Raw genomic sequence first — 19577 nt, forward strand, 5'->3', positions numbered from 1 at the left:
AAATACTGGAAGACCCAACAATTTCGCTGAGGCATTGAACCGTGCCAAAGGAGCAGAAGCAGGATTGCTTAGGCAGCGGAGTGTTCCGTATGTGGCCCCGAGTCCGAGACCGCCACTACCTCCAGCACAACCTCCTCTTAGATTTGAAAGCGGCGGTAGTAGTAGCGGGCGAAAGGATCAATTGAAAGCAAAAGGGAAGCAGTTCAAAAGACCTGGGAGCAGTTCATCGAGCTCCAGTGGATCCAGACAGAGTGGTTTTGATCCGAATACAAGGTATACAGGTGTCTACTGCAGTTCTTGTGGGGGTAGACATGCAACTGAACAGTGTCAGGGAGTGACAGGGAGATGCAACATATGTAGACAACAGGGGCACTTCGCCAAAGTGTGTCCCCAGAGAAGCTCACAGAGATTTCAAGGTGCAGGGTCATCTGCATCCGTAGCTCAGCCGGAGAGGCAAACTTCATCTGTACACTCCTTTTAGCCACCACAGGCCCAGACACAGCCCAGAGGCAGAGGTAGCCAGACCGTGAGCCAACCTCCTCGACAACAGGCTCAGGTATTTGCATTGACAGAGGAGCAAGCACAGGATGCCCCAGATGATGTCATAGCAGGTAATTGTTCCCTTTGCGGTTATCCTGCCTATATCTTGATAGATACGGGTGCATCGCATACATTCATCTCAGAACGATTTGCATTATTGCATTCCCTGCCTGTGGAGTCTTTGTCAGATGTAGTGTCTATTACTTCTCCGTTGGGGAGTGGTTTGATAGCTGTGACTACGGTTAAACATTGCATCTTACAATTTGAGGGTCATGAACTTGATCTAGATTGCATAGTACTTGGGTTAGATGATTTTGATTGTATTGTTGGGATTGACATGTTAACTAAGTACAGAGCCACCGTGGATTGTTTCCACAAGATTGTCAGATTCAGACCAGAAATGGCAGAAGAGTGGAAATTCTACGGAAAGGGTTCCAGATCTCGGATTCCCTTAATTTCGGCTTTGACTATGAATAGATTGTTACAGAGAGGAGCAGATGGATTCCTTGTGTATGCGGTAGATGTACAGAAATCGAGCCCGGCATTAGCAGATTTGCCAGTGGTACGGGAATTTGTAGATGTGTTCCCAAATGAAATCCCAGGGTTACCTCCAGCTCGAGAGGTAGATTTTAGCATAGATCTTATGCCAGGTACTGTTCCTATATCTCGAGCTCCGTATAGAATGGCACCTATTGAACTGAAAGAACTGAAAGCACAGTTGGAAGATCTTCTAGCCAAGGGATATATCCGACCCAGTGTATCTCCTTGGGGCGCACCAGTGCTCTTTGTGCGGAAGAAAGATGGATCGATGCGATTGTGTATAGAATATCGGCAATTGAACAAGACGACAGTGAAAAATAAATATCCATTGCCGCGCATCGACGATCTATTTGATCAATTACAGGGATCTTCTGTTTATTCTAAGATTGATTTGCGATCCGGATATCATCAGCTCAGAGTTCGAGATGTGAATATACCGAAGACAGCATTTTGAACCAGGTATGGGCATTACGAATTTATTGTCATGCCTTTTGGTTTAACAAATGCTCCAGCGGTATTTATGAGCTTGATGAATCGAATCTTTCAGAGGTATTTGGATGATTTTGTGATTGTCTTTATTGATGACATTCTGGTGTATTCAAAGATTAGAAATGAGCATGCAGAGCATCTTAGAATTGTGTTGCAGACATTGAGGAATGAAAGGCTGTATGCTAAATTGTCAAAGTGTGAATTTTGGCTGAATCGAGTTGTCTTTTTGGGACATATCATATCTGGAGATGGTATTGCTGTAGATCCAAGTAAAGTGGAAGCTGTGATCAGCTGGCCAAGACCGACTTCTGTGCCAGAAATACGCAGTTTCATGGGTCTAGCAGGATACTATAGAAGATTTATCAAAGGTTTCTCCAGTATTGCGAAGCCAATCACCCAATTGACACAAAAGAATGTGCCATTTATATGGTCTGAGGATTGTGAGTCTAGCTTCGTGGAATTGAAGAAGAAGCTGACTAGTGCTCCAGTACTGACGATACCTTCAGGTACGGGTAATTTCGTTGTATATTGTGATGCCTCTCACAGAGATTTGGGATGTGTTCTTATGCAGCAAGGTCATGTGGTCGCATACGCCTCGAGACAACTGAAGCCACATGAAGTTCGATACCCCATTCACGATCTTGAATTGGCGGCTATTGTATTTGCATTAAAGATCTGGCGTCACTATCTCTACGGCGAGAAATTTGAGATTTACTCCGATCACAAAAGCCTGAAGTATCTATTTTCGCAATCCGAACTGAATATGCGGCAGCGTAGATGGCTTGATCTGCTGAAAGACTTTGATTGCGAGATCAAATACTATCCAGGGAAGTAAATTGCAGCAGCGGACGCCTTGAGTCGAAAGGTTTGTTCCCTATCTTTATCGACGATAGGTGTTACAAAGTTAGTTGAAAATTACTGTTTGTCCAAATTAGAATTTGATATAGATAGTAGGCCACTACGACTTGCTACCATTCATGTTGAATCTGATTTGATTTGGAGGATTAAAGAAGCACAAAGAACAGATCAGAATGTGCAGAAATCGATTCAAATGGTCAGATCAGGGCATTTGTCAGAATACCAGGTACGTGATCATGTACTGTATGTGAATAACCGCCTTGTCGTGCCAGATGTTTCAGATTTGAGACATCAAATTCTATCAGAAGCACACTGTAGTCGGTTCAGCATCCACCCTGGTGGCAGAAAGATGTACAATGACTTGAAGACACAGTTCTGGTGGAAGCAAATGAAGTCAGATATCGTCGAATTTGTGTCTAAGTGCTTAAATTGCCAGCAAGTGAAAGCCGAAAGGAAGAAGCCCGGAGGTTTACTTCAGAGTTTAGCTATTCCGGAATGGAAATGGGATCACATTTCCATGGATTTTGTGACGAAGTTACCTCGATCATCTAAAGGCTATGATGCGATTTGGGTCATCATTGACAGACTGACCAAATCCGCTTGCTTCATTCCGTACAAGATGACGTATCGACATGATCAGATGGCGGAGATATATGTCCGAGAGGTAGTTAGATTACATGGTGTGCCGAAGTCTATCGTATCAGATCGTGATCCACGATTCACTTCACACTTCTGGCACAGTTTACAGCAGGCCTTAGGTACGACATTACACCTGAGTACTGCTTATCATCCTCAGACAGACGGACAGTCAGAGCGGACTATTCAGACTTTAGAGGATATGTTGAGAGCCGTAGTGCTAGATTTTGGCACTAGTTGGCAAGATTCCCTACCTCTTTGTGAATTCTCTTACAATAATAGCTACCAGACGAGCATTGAGATGGCACCGTTTGAAGCGTTATATGGCAAGAAGTGCAGATCTCCGCTATACTGGGATGATATCTCAGAAGTGCCAGAACTTGGGCTAGATATGATTCGTGACATGACTGAGAAGGTAAAAGTCATTCAGAAGAGAATGAAGACGGCACAAGATAGGCAAGCCAAATACGCCAATGTCAGACGTAGATCGTTGGTATTCGAGCAAGGAGACCGAGTATTTCTAAAGATTTCCCCGTTCAGAGGCGTTGTCAGATTTGGTAAGCGAGAGAAGTTGTCTCCTAGATACGTCGGTCCTTACGAGATCTTAGAGAAGATTGGCGACCGAGCCTATCGACTTGCTCTTCCTCCTTCGTTATCCGGGATACATGATGTTTTTCATGTGTCAATGTTGCGTAAGTACATGCCAGATATTTCTCATGTCATTCAGCCTGACGAAGCTGAGCTTGATCAGACTTTGAGCTATGTTGAACAACCGATACAAATTCTTGATCGGAAAGAAAAGAAGCTCCGGACGAAGACTATTCCATTAGTGAAAGTCCAATGGAGTCGTCATGGCATTGAAGAAGCGACTTGGGAAACAGAAGCAGATATGCGACAGAAATATCCCGAACTATTTACATGATGTAAGTAAATTTTCAGTATTGATTATATTACTTATCATGTATGTTTGATAATTGCCTGAGATTTCGAGGGCGAAATCATTTCTTAGAGGGGGAGAAATGTAAGGCTCGAGATTATTAGTTGTCATTAAAATGATATTCGGAAGATATGGGAATGCATGACGTGCACAAAGAAAAGAAAAGACATGAGAATTAGGGTTTTGCAAGACTGCACCCGCGCTCAAAACAGGAGTGCACCCGCGGTCATGCAATTATGGATTTTAGCAAGAAAAGCCAAAGCCATACCGCACCCGCGGTGCATGGACAGAAAGTTGGCACATTTTATTCGTAGCATCACCGCACCCGCGGTCGCTATTTTGTGAAAATGTTGGGGTTGTCGAAACATGAGCGCACCCGCGGTGCTGCAGTGACCGCACCCGCGGTGCTGCATGCGAGAAAGCCACCTTTGTTCTTAACTTGAAACATGGCACATATATATATAGACTTTGAGCTGAGTCTTCATTTCCTCCTTCAGCAGACAAGAACCGAGAGCATCCCTTAGAATTTCTCAAATTTCTTTAAAGTGTAAGGTAAGATTTCGTAAGATTTAGCCATCCGATTTTTATATCAAATAGAGATTCTTGTTCCTTGCTTCAAGGGCTACAAGAGGATGTAAGTATGGTTTAATTTCATCATGATGTGAAATATACATGTGGGAGGAATTGTGATTTTATTTGAGATATGTGTTCCTATGGTTATGAGGATCGTAGAATTGTAAACGAATCATAGAACGGATATCGTATACTATTGTTACGATTTTTCAGAATAGTTGTATCTGAGATTTTGTAGATTTTGATATGTTATGAGATCGATTATGTTGGTTATAAATTGAGGATTATACCGAGATTGAATATGGATTGTATATGAGTTGCTTGGAGTTGTATATTGATAGAATGCATCTCTACATTGCCATTTCAGATTGACATCGGTAAGATTCGTCTTCGAGACCTCGACATCAATAACGATTTAACAAGAAATGTATAATGCATGTTTTGTTTGGGAAGATACAACTCAAATGAGAGCACATTTGAGTTTCCCAACCAAAATCACATACTAGATTTATTGTTTGTCTTGAATTATGATTGTGATTTGTTTATAGACTTGTATTCAAATCTTGTGAGATGATTATGCATTGGTTACATATTGTTGTGCATTGCATTTAAGATAGGGAGTCTTGACAGATCTGTCAAACTTCTAGATGTTCGGTGATATCACAGCTTAGGGGAAGATCATTCTCCTATTGTAGATGTGGATACAGATCAGGCCGAAGTCTAGGAATAAGACATACCGTCACCCCGATTGGGAGGGTAGGTGATAGATCGTCTTATTCACACTGGGATCCCTGGAGTTCTAGTCGAGTCGAGTCCAGACATGGTTTGATTCGCATTGCATTGCATGTTTATATGGATGACATTCATTATAGCATGTTTTATGTTTAGCTTGATATATGCATGTCTACATGTTTATACTGGGATTTGTTCTCACCGGAGTTTCCGGCTGTTGTTATGTCTGTATGTGTGCATAACAACAGGTGGGGCAGGATCTGGGTCAAGACAGAGATGAGATCGTGATAGCGTGGTGACTTCGGGCGCAGCAGAGGACTAGTGGTTTTTATTAGACTTGTACTAATTGTATTTGGTTTGTTGTAGTAAACCATAGTTGGATTAGTGTACTAGAACATGATATGTTGTATGTTTGTAATATAAATAAAGAACTTATGCTTGTTTGCATACATTAGAATTAATGTTAGAAAGCGAAAATTTGACCCACTTTTTATAGTAAAGATCCATTTAATCCCAAAGAAAAGAATTAGAGTCCGGGTCCCCACATAGACCTTGGTGTATTTTTATCAAATCAAATGTATCAAAATATAATATTTTGTGGCGTTTGTCGATTTTTTTTTAATTTGGATTGTCAATGGAGAATTCTTTGAAGATTTGCTTGAGATAAGTTGTTTTATATGTATTAGTTGTTACTAATTGCGTGACTTATGGGCGAATACACGTTACTTTTTTTTTCAAAGATTAAAGATCAGGGGTTAAAGAAATCTCTTTGTTCATTGAATCGAGAGAGCGGCTGGGTCTAGCTCGTGTTTGCTTTTCTTGGGAAACCGGATTAGCATCATTTGGTATCAGAGCTATGAATTGTTTTGATTAAGCGTTTGATAATCAGATCAAGAATTTAAAACAAGTTTTATCTATTATTTTTTCTTATTCTATTGTTCTTCTTTGTTTCTTTGTGATAGGATCGGTTAAGGGTGAAAGATTGTTTAGAAAAAGGGGGGGATTGAATAAACACTCACAAGTTTCAAAACATTTTCAACTGATGAGTCAGTTTAGTGATAAACTGATACTCGAGAATCTTGTAAGTCAATATAAATCTGTTAACAAATAGTTGTGCTGAAATAAACAGACTGATGGATGTTCGGAGATTTCAAAGACTCCCACGCCACCCCTTCTATCAAAGGATATGATATACACTAAAAGACTTTGATCGATACAAATACTTGTACAGACCCACTTCAGTTTTAGACTTAACAATGCCAAACTGAAACTCTTAGTTACAAAGTAGTTTTCAGTACTCAATAGAACTGAATAAATCTAACACAACCGATCTCTTCTAGATCGAGTAATACAGTTTGTGTTGAAAGCTCGAATTATAGCCAAATATCTAAGAATGTATACAATAAACATGAGATTTTCTGTTTACAAAAATTTCAACAGAGTATCTGAATAGATTTCGAGTGCTCAAGAATTTAGATGTTCAATGATTCAGTAGTTCGAGAGTTTCAAAGGTTTTAGAGCTATTCTTCAGTTGATCTTCTCTACTATTTATAGGCTTCTCTCCAACGGTAATATTAAATACAATTTGAACCTTTCTATCTGTTGCATGCCACGTCAACATTCTTTTGACAGTCGTACACTGCAGCTTTTCTGTAATGCGGCGATCCAACTACTTGTTGCAGTCAGCTTTTGTCAGTCGAATGTCTTAACTGATGACGTGTTCAGTTGAGGGATCGGCTGATAGAATGTATTTCAGAAGCTCACAACTGTTTGTAGTAACTGATCAGTTCCAACTGAACAGTCAGTTGTCTGCGTAGTTCAGTTGCCTTCGAAAGTCTGCGTGTTTTTCTTCAGTTAATGGCAACATGTTTTAGATCAGTTATTATTCTTTTTAGATCAGTTATACGCTCAGTTTGTCAAACAACCGAAATTCAGTTTCCATCAATTTCTCCCTTTTAGGTGTTTGACAAAACATGGAAATTAAGAACTGATACTGATCAACTGAACTCATTGTAGATAAAATAATTCTTTCAATGTACAGATTCGTACAAAGAATAAAAGAATGAAGGAATGAAATAATCTTCAAATAATCTGAATGAAATAATCTTCTATTTTTTTTTTTTTGATAGTCTTCGAAGATTTCTCTTGTTGATCCTTTCCTTCTTCTTGTTCTTCCCTCTTTTGTCAAACCCATCAACATTTTTCGATAAGATTTGCACATATGAGGAGATATTAGACACCACATATAATAGTATCTCTTGCAGTAAATCCATTCTTTTGGACATAGTGCTTTCCAGAAAGTCAAGACATCTTGTAACCAAAGCTTGAGTCTGGGAATGAGCTTCAACGGACACTATGTCTTTCCGAAGTTCGTCCATTTGAAGGAATAATGAAGTGAAGTCCTTTTGAATTTGCTGCAATTTTCCCATGGTATTGTCCTTTATAAAATCAAACATCCACTACAACAATAAATGATTATTGTGACACTTCTTTGTAGACACTTTTAATTAAATATTGTTACAAATACTTAATAATACACTTGTAAAAAATTAATAATGTGTAAAATAAAAAAACATATTAGATTAGTTATCCTGACATTTTTAATTAATGTCATTTTTTATATAAAGAAAACAATTATTTTCCTTCCTCCAATGTTATCAAACCCAACTATTTCTACATTTATTTTATCTATTTTTCTCCCATTTTAAAAAAATCATTAACAAACTAAAAAAAATATTAATTAAAAGAAAAAAAACAAGAAATCAGCAAAACCCATCCCCCAATTCATTCCCGTGAAAGAAAGAACTTCCCACCCTACTCCCCATGCTCTCTCCCTCACCACGACGTTTTCCGTCGAGGAGGAGTGGCGTGCAGTTCTTTCGCGTGAGCAGTTTCGGATTCTTAGACAGAAAGGCACCGAGTGAGTTCGATTTCATGTTTATGCCTACTGTCAAATTTGATCGTGTGCTGCTTAGTTTTGATTGTCAGTTCTTGTAATCGTTATGGGGTTCATTAATCTGAATCTATCTGTCTAAGTTCATGATTTTGCTATTTTTGTTTTGAATCTTGATTCAAAGAACCTGTATGCAGAGATTAGTTACGTTGCCTGAGCTGCTCGTAGTTGGTGCTTCTCTTTTATTTCCTCCCCATTGCTCATCTCTCTTGTCTCGTTTCACCATCCCTAAAAGCTCCCACGACTCGCTACCCGACCCCTTCCTCTGCTCCTCCAATTTGATTTCAGGTAAATATGCAAATTAAACGTGAAAGTATGTACCCCTTCTGTTTACCCCTTTTATTTTACAAATTCTGTTGGAGAAATGTTTGTTCAATTGCGAGAACTATAAATAGGGACAAATGGTTTTCATTCCGGTTTTAAGAGATAATTTAGGTTTTGGTTCACAGTTCCATTTTTTATCATCTGTTTTGCAGGTGATTTCTCTTATGTATAAAGCTTGCATCTTTCTTGGAGAGTGATTCCAGCACTTCAATATTTAAACTTTTCTGTTCTCATACTGATATTAGAATATTTTATTAATGGCACAGACAGGCAAGGTGTATGAGTTACTACGGACAGCAACATAGTAGGCACAGATTTTTCTTTTCATCACTGTCTAAAAATTTATATTCAAATCCGCACCTGAATGATTTGATGATTAGTGTTTTGACTAGTCTTCCTTGGATAAATGTTGGCTCATTCTTTCTCTTAAGGTACTACATTATTTATGAAAAACTTACAAGAGCTGTTACAACTTATGCGGCTAAGTTACTTCATTTTGAAACTGTGAGATTATGTTTACAATGCTCTATTTTAAGGCATACATAATCATAAATATCCGTTAAATAACAATAATTCTGGCCTTGATGAGTGAGTTTGTGTATATCTTTTTTTCTTTTGCAGTTGAACCTTGTTTGAAGGTTGATTTGTCATATCCCATTGGAGAAATATTGGTTGCTTGCTTCCTCTCTCCCTTCAAAATCTATTGTCATTAGGTATCTCTCTATTCATGGTGCTACCAACTATTAAATTGTTGAGAAATCTTGTGCAATCCTGGGTAATACTAAATCACTGATTCGTCTATAAATTTATCTCAGTGCACCATTAATCTTTTCCCCTATATGGGCACGAGACTTGGCTCATCTGAGGAACTAATAACTGAATTTTGTAGAGAATGCTGGATTGTTCGTAAAGGTACTGCGTAGCTTTTCTTATATTACTCTCTAGAATTACAGGAATTATGACAGGTATATTAATTGGTATTGCTTGTAGGTTTGGCTGGTGATTTAAAGAAAGCAATGAAGGATGGAAAGCCAATCATAATTGAAGTTTGATTCTTCAAAAGATACTACTATGCTGGAATTACTTATTTGGTTATGTTCTGGTGTGTTAATCAAACTCCATTGTAAAGGAAGTAGCGAAGGTCCATTACTAGAAATGGGAAAGGTACTCGAGAAAGATTTCGTTCAGGGAAAAAGTTGTAGAAACCATCATAAGAGTGACAGTAGAATCAATATTGTTGCGTTTATAGAAATCAATATAGACGATGAAAAAGCAAAAGTAATTACTAGAAAGAAGAAAATGTGAATATGCTCGTAGTGGAATGTTTTAACTCCATTCTCAACATCATTATCATTAAGAGTTCAGCCATTATGTGTGGATCACTAGGTAAAGAAGAAAAAAAGGTGGTGCTAATGGATGGCATGGATGTGTATGCAGTGGAATCGAACATATAATTTTTGTGCTCATGTTGATATATTGAGTTATTTCTGACAATGGCAGGGAATACATTTGGATCCTAGCATATACTTAATGGATGATAAAAATAAATCACCATCAGCGTCTCCAGCAATAGGCAAAGAGAAAGGTTCAGAAAAAAGTAAAAATGGAATCCCAGCTCAGAAGAATCATAGTGATCCATGTGGTCGTCAACCCGAAAAAAATTCCTGTCCTCAGGTCGGTAGCGCAGGGAAAACAGAGTCTGCCATGGATATGGTTTCAGATTCTCTAAAATCTGTGGATATAAGTGGTAACACTCCTAATGATGAAGGTGAAAACTCTGATTTCCTACTCTGTTGTATAATATTACTAAATTAGACTCTCTTGAATATCACTTTTCTTCTTTTAAAAATTTATCTTGACCAGATTAGAATTTTGCATTTAAATTTTATCTATTTCTTTCAGGTGGAACTGTGAAAGCATCTGATGCAATTGAGGATCTTCTTAATAAAAAAGACAAGGCTGGTACTGAATCTTCTGATGAGGAGTGATTCAGTGTTCGGCAAAACATATAATTTTGTGAGAAACAACACACGATTCGTAGCATGGATCCAAATACCGAAGTAGGAAGACAGACGTTGGGACCAAATTGGTGTGAAATACAAGTTCTAGTTGTCCACAAATGGGAAGAGAGTTTGATTAGGCCATATGATGTTTTACAAGAGGTTGGGATACACTTGGAGGAATGATAGCTTGGCCTTGTCATTTGGTATGGTATTCAACTTTTCAATTAATTAGTATTTATTGTTATATCCGTCATGTCAGTATCTTTTTAAACCAATATCAATTATATTTACAGTTGACAGTTAATGAGGAAGATTTCTACTTTGTGCATTTGGATAAATATTAATTTTTCAATTTATCATTTGGTTTGTTATTCACTAGTTTGAATTAAATTTTAATCTCTTTATTTTGTGTTTCTTTAATTTTATTTCATTCATACAAATATATGAATTTTTATTGTAGGTGACAAAAATATTGTATTTTGATTAAGATGAGATGGTTGAAGAATGAAGATGCATCACAAGTTTGCTTATGTTTTGCTTCACAAGACCTAATTGTTTGCTAGTTCTTAAACTAAATACATTTGATACATTTGTTGGGGTATAGATGTTTTTCGAGGTAACAAATTTGTCAGTCTTATACATTAATGATTGCAAAATTAATGACAGTTATTGATTAAAAATTTAATTTTTATTTTAAAATTTTGTTTTTGTATTTATGTTAATTTGTTATGTCCTTGAATATTATATCACGAAAATATTGAAAATCAATTACATTTCATAAAATATGATATTTTTTATGTCACAATAGAAAATTAAATCATGTACAGAAAAGATATCATTGTAAAACTCATATGGAGACATTTCAAAAAGTCATTATAAACCAGTGTTTTTATAACCGGACCGTTAATCGAACCGGTCAAGTCTTAAAAAATGGTTCAACCGGTTCAACCGGTTCGACCGGACGGTCGAACCGGATCAATAAAATTAATATTTTATTTATTTTATATAATAAATAAAATAGTAAAATATTGATTATTTATGTTTTTATAGTTTTTATTTAATTTTTAAGATGAAAATTACAATAAATATCAAAATAAAAATCATTTTTCAAATTCAAAAATCCAAATTACACATAACATGTAACCAAATAGTGATGACCAAGTTTAAGTGTCCAAGTAAACATCAAGATTAATTATAAAAAAAGTAGCAAACATCTATTTAGCGACGGTTTTAAAAAAACCGTCGCTAAATAGCGACGGTTATTCTTTAACCGTCGCTATATAGCGACGGTTTTTGAAATAACCGTCGCCGATCTCTGGGCAATTTTTTTTATAATTTCACAGACCCGGCCGGTTCCTGAAGACCGGCCGGTTTCCGGTTTTTCCGGTTGAACCGGGTTTTAACCGGTTTTTTTCCGGTTAAACCTGTTTTCCGGGTTTTTATTTATGTCCGGACCGGTCTGAAGGCCGGTTCACGGTTGAACCGGTCCAACCGGCCGGTCCGGTCCGGTTTTGAAAACATTGTTATAAACAACTATTAATGACAATTTTCAATTTCCTTATATACTAATATAGAAGACATTTGTAAGTGCCATTACAGATTACATAATGAGACATTTTAAATTAACTTTTTTACATATCATTAATGACATTTTTTATTGTCACTATAAATAAAATACACGACACTTTTAGTTGTTATTATAAATTATTTTAACTGACATATAAATTTGTCATTATTACTATAATAACAAGGTATGTATAAATGTCTTTAAAACATGAGTTTTCCTGATAACACGTATTAAGTTGTCATTAACATCTTATAGTGACATTAAAAATGTCAGGAAGTTTAAGACGACATTAGAACATAAGACATTTGTTTTAGGTGTCACTAAAACTTAAATGTGACTAAATATTGAATATGAATGTCATCATAAGCATTTATTCTTGTAGTCCTCATAGTGTGCAAAAATTGGGTTGATTTGATATATTAAATTGAGGTCACTATACCGACGAGGTTGGTCTGAATCGCCTGAATTTCTTCAAACAAAGATTCAGTTGCTATTGAGATGTCAGGAGACATGGCTCCAAAGGTTTCTGGTTCCTGCTCTCTGTACTCTTGATCGAAGATTAATAGGGCCCCGTCAGTTGTTTTAGTTGAAGGATTGACCATTTCAGTAATATCTTCTGATAAAGCTGCTTTTTGAGGCTGTGGAGAGAAGAAGTTGGATCAGCAGCAGAGTCCAAAGGTACTTCAGGTGGAAGATCAGTTGAAATAGCAGTTGTCTCTAGAACTGGTTGCTCAGCTGAAGCTTCAGTTGTCTGAACAGCTGAAATAATGGAAGGCTGTTCAGCTGGCACTTCTTCAAATATGATTTGTTCAGTCATAGAGGTTGACTGAACCGCTTCTTCAGTTCTCAAAAATGAATGTTTAGTTGTGGAAGTCAACTGAACTGGCTCTTCAGTTGGTTGATCTTGGGCTTGAAAAACTGGTTCTTCAGTTGTGAACAATTCTTCAACTGCTTCAATAGAAGTTAGTTGAATATAAGAGGCAACTGATTTGATGACTTCATCAATATTTGCCAATGACAATTCAAGGTCCGTGTAGAGTTCAGATCCAGTGGTTGAGCACTGAGGAACATCAGTTGACTGATGTGCATCCTTTGAAGAAGGATCAGTTACCTGTTCAGCATAGTCAGTTACTGGGTCCTTGGATGGCTTTTCTGATTGAGCTGATTTATCAACTAGCTCATCTGATAAAGGTTCTTGGGAATCTTCTGGAATGATTAGTTCTTGATCCACTTCCCAATTCTTGATCGCCATCTGTAGAGATAACAGATCCATGTCCAGTTGGTCATGAACTGCTTTGTCATTAAGAGAAGTTGAGCTGGTGGGATCATAATTCTGGCATAGCTGACCAATAATCAGTTTTAGCTTCTTTGCATGTAGCTGATCAAAGAAATATTTCTTTCTTTCCAGTGCTTGAACCACTGTAGCGGCTTTGACCAGTTATAGAAAAATTGTTTCCAAAGCAATGAACTTCTTTAAAACAGATTTCTTCTGCAACTGCCTGGCAAAATTAAGACGACGTAATCCAACTACATGCGAATATAGGGAAAATGAATAATAGTTAATTAATTGTTTTTAATTGCTAAATTGATTATGTGATATGTTTATATAATATTTTCGTAGTGTTTCTACTTAAATGCATTAAAATGTATTTTTAAGTGTTATTCGAGTTGCGATCGAGGAACGGAGACCGAGGGCTAAAAAATGAAAAATAATTTTATTAAATAATTGTTTTTAATTATTTAAAATATGGTTAATGCTTTTTCTTATTTTTGTAAATAAGGAGTTTTGAGATGATTTTATACGATGGGACGTAAATTTATCGATGTTGGATTTTCAACAAAAATACGAACGTTTTGACGACCCGACTAATAATTTCACAAAATTTATTAAACAAAATAATTCTATTAAGCACTAATGGGCTTAATGGGCCTAACTAACCTGATTAATGGGCCTGAGCTACCATTAGTATTTTATTTACTATTTAAAATACAAAACTCACCCCTTACCAAATCATAATCACATGCCCCACTCCCGTTCCCCTCTCAAACTCTTTTCTCACCAAAACCTCACGACACACACGTGAACATGAAGAGGAAGCATCGAAATTTTTTCAAGGTTTTAAAGCCAAGGTCATCTTGTCATCGTTCTTTGATTCGCCAACATTTAATCGTGCGTTAAACACGTAAAGGCACGCCATATTTTTCCCTTTACTCATCCATCACACCATAGTATTTATTTAATTATGTTTTGAATGAAAAACAAGTGGCAAATTTGAATAATTTTGTTTATGCATCATGTGTGAAATTTAAAAGCATGTTTTTTGATCCAAAATCATGATTTACATGTGCATAAGGGCTTCCATGATTAGGAGTTGAAAGGGCATTGTTTTATACGATTTTAAGAGTCCTAGAACACACACAAACATGCTGCACACGCACACAAACAAGCCGGAACCATCTTCACGTTTTGTTGATCAAAGGGCTCGGTTCATGGGTTTTTGTTTGCATGGCTTGAATTGGGTCACGGATGGGGCTTGGATTGGGTCAGAGAAGGAGTTCTAGCCATGCTAGGACTTGAGGGTCACGGCTGGGACAAGCTAGGACTCCACCCGAGAAGCATCACGCGTGCGCGCGAGGGTGCAGCCGCAGAAGAAAGGAAGGGCTCAGCCAGGGGCTTTGGGCTGGGCTAGGTTAGTTCCTTAGGGACCTAAGAGGGTGCAAAAAGGTCTGGTTCAGGGGTTGGTCAAGTGGCTAGAGTCATAGGCGCATATCAAAAAGTCCTAGTGCATGTAGGTTCTCGGCCATGGCATGTCCTGATGTATGGCTTCGGTTTTTAGCTTGAGTTCGAGTCCTAAGGGGTATAATGGTCCAATAGGGTCCATAAAGGGTCTGGTTCGAAGTTGGCTCAGGGTGGTTCGGGTGTGGCTCGGTGAAAAAGTAAGATGGCTCGAGGGTTTAGTGCTTAGGTTCGAACAAGGGTTTTATTTGCTAGAAGTTTGAAACATGACTCAACGGGGGCGAGTCATGGTCCACGAGGGCTAAATAATTAATAGAAGTCTAAGTTTTAAGTTTGGGAATTTTATAGTAAATTTTGATTTAATTCGGAATTAAAACACATTAATTTGTTATGATTAAAGAATAAATTAAAAGTCATCGATTTAAGCTAAACGAAAAATACGAGAAAATTAATGTAATCTTAAATTTTTATTTGGGATGGTCTAGAGTCAACGGAATTAAGAAATGTCAAAAACGTGAAATTTTACGTCTAGGGGTAAAACGGTAATTTTACACCTGAAATTTAGTAAATGTCATGGCAGTGTCGTTAATGCTGTTTTATATGTTAATATTATTATTTTTCATGTTTATGGAATTTTATGATGAACGATAACGTTAAAAGACATGTTACATGCTTGGTTTAAAAGAAAAACGTTATATGCATGTTTAATATTTATAAGTGATGAAAATACGAAATGTTGAAGGAAGTGAATTAATTTTGACTAATACGATGATATGTTAATACGTAGGCTAAGGCTCAGTCGACGGGTGAGAGTGTCTCTGGTGTTCCCGCCGCCCAGTACCGTGGTTACATGTAGATGGATTCATCGCCCAATACGAATACGAAATCACAATTAACGATTTGAATTCAACAAAAATGAATAAGAACATGTTTAATACGAATATGAATATGATGAATATGAATATGTTTATGATGATATGAAAATGTTTATGAAAAATGTTTATGTTTAAGTTTATCCATCTTCATGAAAATTTATTTTATATACAGGTATTTTCACTGTTGTATGTGTTTTGTATACGTATTATTTGTTATCAAGATTATGGTGTGTTGAGTCTTTTCAACTCACAATGTGTGATTGATGCATGTGATTATGAAAATAATGATAATGGAGGTCTTGATGGTTGACTTTGCTGGACTGAAGGTGCACATAACCTGATGACCAGCGCTAGTTTTTGCACTAATTTATAATTTATGACTTTCAAGATTATGTTAAAGATATTTTATGACTTTGATTATGTTTTGATTTGCTTTTGAGAGGTTGTTAGTTTTAGAAGTTTTGCTAAGTTAGGATATGCATATGATTGACGATTTTATGATTAAAACTATTTTCATTTGGATTTTTAAATGTTAGTTAGTTGTTTTATTTTGAAAAACTTGTGCAAAATACTTTATAAATATTTATATGTAATTCGGCCGAGTGCATGTGTAAAAAAAAATATAAAAATTCTAGTACTTTGTAAAACAAGTAGTGGATGTTTCAGTTAAATCTCTTGATAGTACTTGGCAATCCCACAACAAAATCCATCGTAATATTTTCTCATTTCTACTCAAGAATAGGAAGTGGGTTAATTTTTCATGCTAGCCTCTAATGCTCTGCCTTAACTTGTTGACATTTCTAACATTCGGACACAAAATATAAGATGTCTCGCTTCATGCCCGACCATCAATATAATGACTGCGGGTCCTTATACAACTTCGTACTTCCAGGATGAATGGAGTACGTGGTAATTTGAACTACATTCATAATAACCTCTCTTAATGAATCGCCACTAGGAAACTCATAGTCGATCTCGATATCGAACTATGCCATCTTCCTTATAATACAGCTTTCGACCCTTAGCTTCATCTCTCAGCCTCAATTTTTGCAAATCACTACAAAAAAATGATTTTCTGCAGCACGTCATCAACAGCGTGCATTAAATGCACGCTGCGAATACTACTCTTCACGGCGTGCACCCATATGTGCGCCGTTAATAGTGTTGCACTTGATACTATTAACGACGTGCATTAAAAACACGCTGCGGATATTACTATTTTTTTGTTTTATGACTATTAACGGCGTATATGTGCATGCTACAGAAAGTTGTATTAACAGCGTACATATGCACGCTGCCAATAGTTTAACTATCAACAACATACTCTGCACGCCGTTATTAGACTAAACCGTAGCGTAAATCGCACGCCGCCAATAATGTCAAACTTAAGACGGCTTTCAACTTTACAGCGTGCGTCGCAACGTGCACTTTCCGCGGCGCATATTGTACGCTGCGGAAACCCACTTTTCTTGTAGTGAATGCTCATCAGAAGACTGAACTTCGCAAATTATATCCCTCGAAGTCGACTGAACTGTAAAAGTAGCAAGATTAGGGGCCTCGCCCTGGCATATACTACAAGCTCGAATCGCTGAATCTGGACTGCAATGGTCTTTGAAGTGATAATTGATCAATAATTGCTGTCTTTCTACTCAATGCGTCCACAACTATATTATCTTTGTCCAAGTGGTAGCTAATATCGCAGTCGTAGTCCTTTACCAATTCCAACCATCTTCTCTGCCTCACGTTTAACTCTTTTTGGGTGAAAAAATACTTCAAACTTTTTATGTTCGGTGAAAATCTTGCACTTTTCTCCATATAAGTAATGTCTCCAAATCTTGAGAGCAAATATGTCACGCCCCAAGACCGAGGCGTCAGTGATATCTGGCATTGTTTATCGATACTCATGAAAACAATTAAGCCTAGTAGCAAACAGCCAAAAACCAGTCTTTTTCATAAATAAATATTGTCTTTAGAACAACAATAAAATTACATCAATAATGCTTAAGCGAAATACAAAGGAAATACAATGCTTTGATCCAAGGTCTCTTGATGCATTCACCAGCCCCAAAATGTTTCTTGCTCTTCATCATTCACTTGTTCCTCAGTCTTATCTGGGAAGAGATGTAAGGTTGAGTGCTTTGGGAAACACTCAGCAAGTGGGGGTCGATCGACTATCACATATACATATAATGATATATATAAAAAAACATGTTTTAACATACTTTCAAAACTTATTTTATCAAACATTAACCGAATAACACTTTAAAGGTGAAACATAACTTATCAGAACAATTTAGAATAGAACAGAGCAGAACAAACAAATCAATGTTATTCATCTCGTTATCCATGGTCAAATTGTCCCACATATGTTAGTCCTCTAAGGGGTGAGGCCAGAACACAGTTTTATACCCACTGATGGGGGGTAGACATAACTTAGAATCGTCGTTCAATGTCCAACTCAAATCATAACAGTGAAGTAACAAAAATTAGATTTATTAAACAGTTCATATCAGAATTTCAAAAGGACTCAGCAGAATCAAAGATCACCAAAGACAGAAGACACAAAACGTATATCGATCGAGATTTTAGAATATATGATTACCAATTTTCGAAAATAAATAGACACATACAAATATGTCATGATATTCTTGCAAAAATTTTAAAATACAAAGAGTTGCATAACAAAAATCCACTTACAGAAATTCGAGGGTATGCTTCGAGACTTGCTGAAACTAGGGCATATGAAGCTTTGTTGAAATTCAAACAGATGGTGGCCGAACCTAGACAAGAACCTAAAGACAGTATGGACAGCAACCCACTGCACCAAATAGCCGGAACAAGACTTCCTTCTTCCTCCTTTCCTAGCAGCGGCCGAGAGGTATTTTTGTAGAGGGAGGGACGGAACTTTGAAGGCTCTTTGGGGAGAAATTTTGTAGCATTTTCTTCAACATATGAGGTCCTATTTATAGGTGCAAATATGGCTCTTACCTTCGCCTTTGGCCGACCCTTGAAGCCCAAGAAAAGCCATCAATGTGGTCAAACTTTATACATACTAAAGGGTCACTTTGGTTAACTAAAGAGTCATTTCTTGAACATTAAATTTGTCTAGTCCTTTAGATCTTCTCCTAGCTCCATTTTTGGTTCTTTTAGGAAAAGAAGGGATGAGCTTCCATGAGCTAAAATATTAGGTTCATGAGCTGGGGGTTTACTCCTTCAATGACAACTCTTTGATTGTTGCGGTTTTTTATGGCGTAGGTCCCTTTTGGGTTACTCCTCGAGCTTTTGAGTTACTTCCTAGAGCCGTGGTAACTGAAATTTTAAGTTTATAGTTACGTTTTATAGTTAAGATTAACGTTTTGAACTTAATTTCGAGTGTGATTGCTTCCATGATTTGCTTTTTGGAATTCTGAATCCTCACATCCCACCATCTTTATTGGAAGTTGAGCCCTCGAAACTTGGATTAGCTAGATATTTTAAAGAGCCGAGGAAATTGAGTGTGCATTCTTTCTTCTAATTCCCAAGTTTCTTCTCGTTCCGTATGGTTCGACCATTTATCTTGACATATGTGATTGTTCGGTTTCTCAGCACTTGATCTTTTGTGTCCACTATTAGGGACTTATTCATATTTCAGGTCTTCGTTCAGGTGTCCTTTGATCATCAGCGGTGCAACTTTAAGAATGTCACTTGGGTCTGGGACATATTTTCTTGGTTGTGAGATGTGGAAGACGTTGTGAATTGTTGACATTTCTGGCGGTAATGATAGTCGATAGGCTAAGGTTCCCACTTTTTTCAGTATCTTGAAGGGTCCAACAT

At 37.1% G+C, this 19577-nt stretch overlaps 1 protein-coding gene across 6 annotated transcripts; it reads left to right on the plus strand.

Moving 5' to 3' along the window:
- The first annotated feature begins 8087 nt into the window (after positions 1 to 8087).
- On the plus strand, positions 8088 to 11270 carry LOC140817454 (uncharacterized). Of its 6 annotated transcripts, XM_073177147.1 has the most exons (8): positions 8088 to 8225; positions 8396 to 8546; positions 8735 to 8886; positions 9573 to 9628; positions 10083 to 10350; positions 10485 to 10788; positions 10879 to 10952; positions 11046 to 11270. In XM_073177147.1, the coding sequence occupies exons 3-6, from the start codon at positions 8862 to 8864 to the stop codon at positions 10568 to 10570; spliced, it is 435 nt and encodes a 144-aa protein (XP_073033248.1). In that variant the 5' UTR covers positions 8088 to 8225; positions 8396 to 8546; positions 8735 to 8861; the 3' UTR covers positions 10571 to 10788; positions 10879 to 10952; positions 11046 to 11270. The 6 variants fall into 6 exon arrangements, with proteins under 6 accessions (XP_073033248.1, XP_073033242.1, XP_073033244.1 ...); XM_073177141.1 differs by lacking the exons at positions 8088 to 8225; positions 8396 to 8546; positions 8735 to 8886 and adding exons at positions 9204 to 9312; positions 9398 to 9494; XM_073177143.1 differs by lacking the exons at positions 8088 to 8225; positions 8396 to 8546; positions 8735 to 8886 and adding exons at positions 9204 to 9312; positions 9398 to 9494 and having other exon boundaries at positions 10879 to 10948.
- Positions 11271 to 19577: the final 8307 nt, after the last annotated feature.

Source organism: Primulina eburnea, chromosome 16 (assembly GCF_022965805.1).
Source record: "Primulina eburnea isolate SZY01 chromosome 16, ASM2296580v1, whole genome shotgun sequence".
NCBI lineage: Eukaryota > Viridiplantae > Streptophyta > Magnoliopsida > Lamiales > Gesneriaceae > Primulina > Primulina eburnea.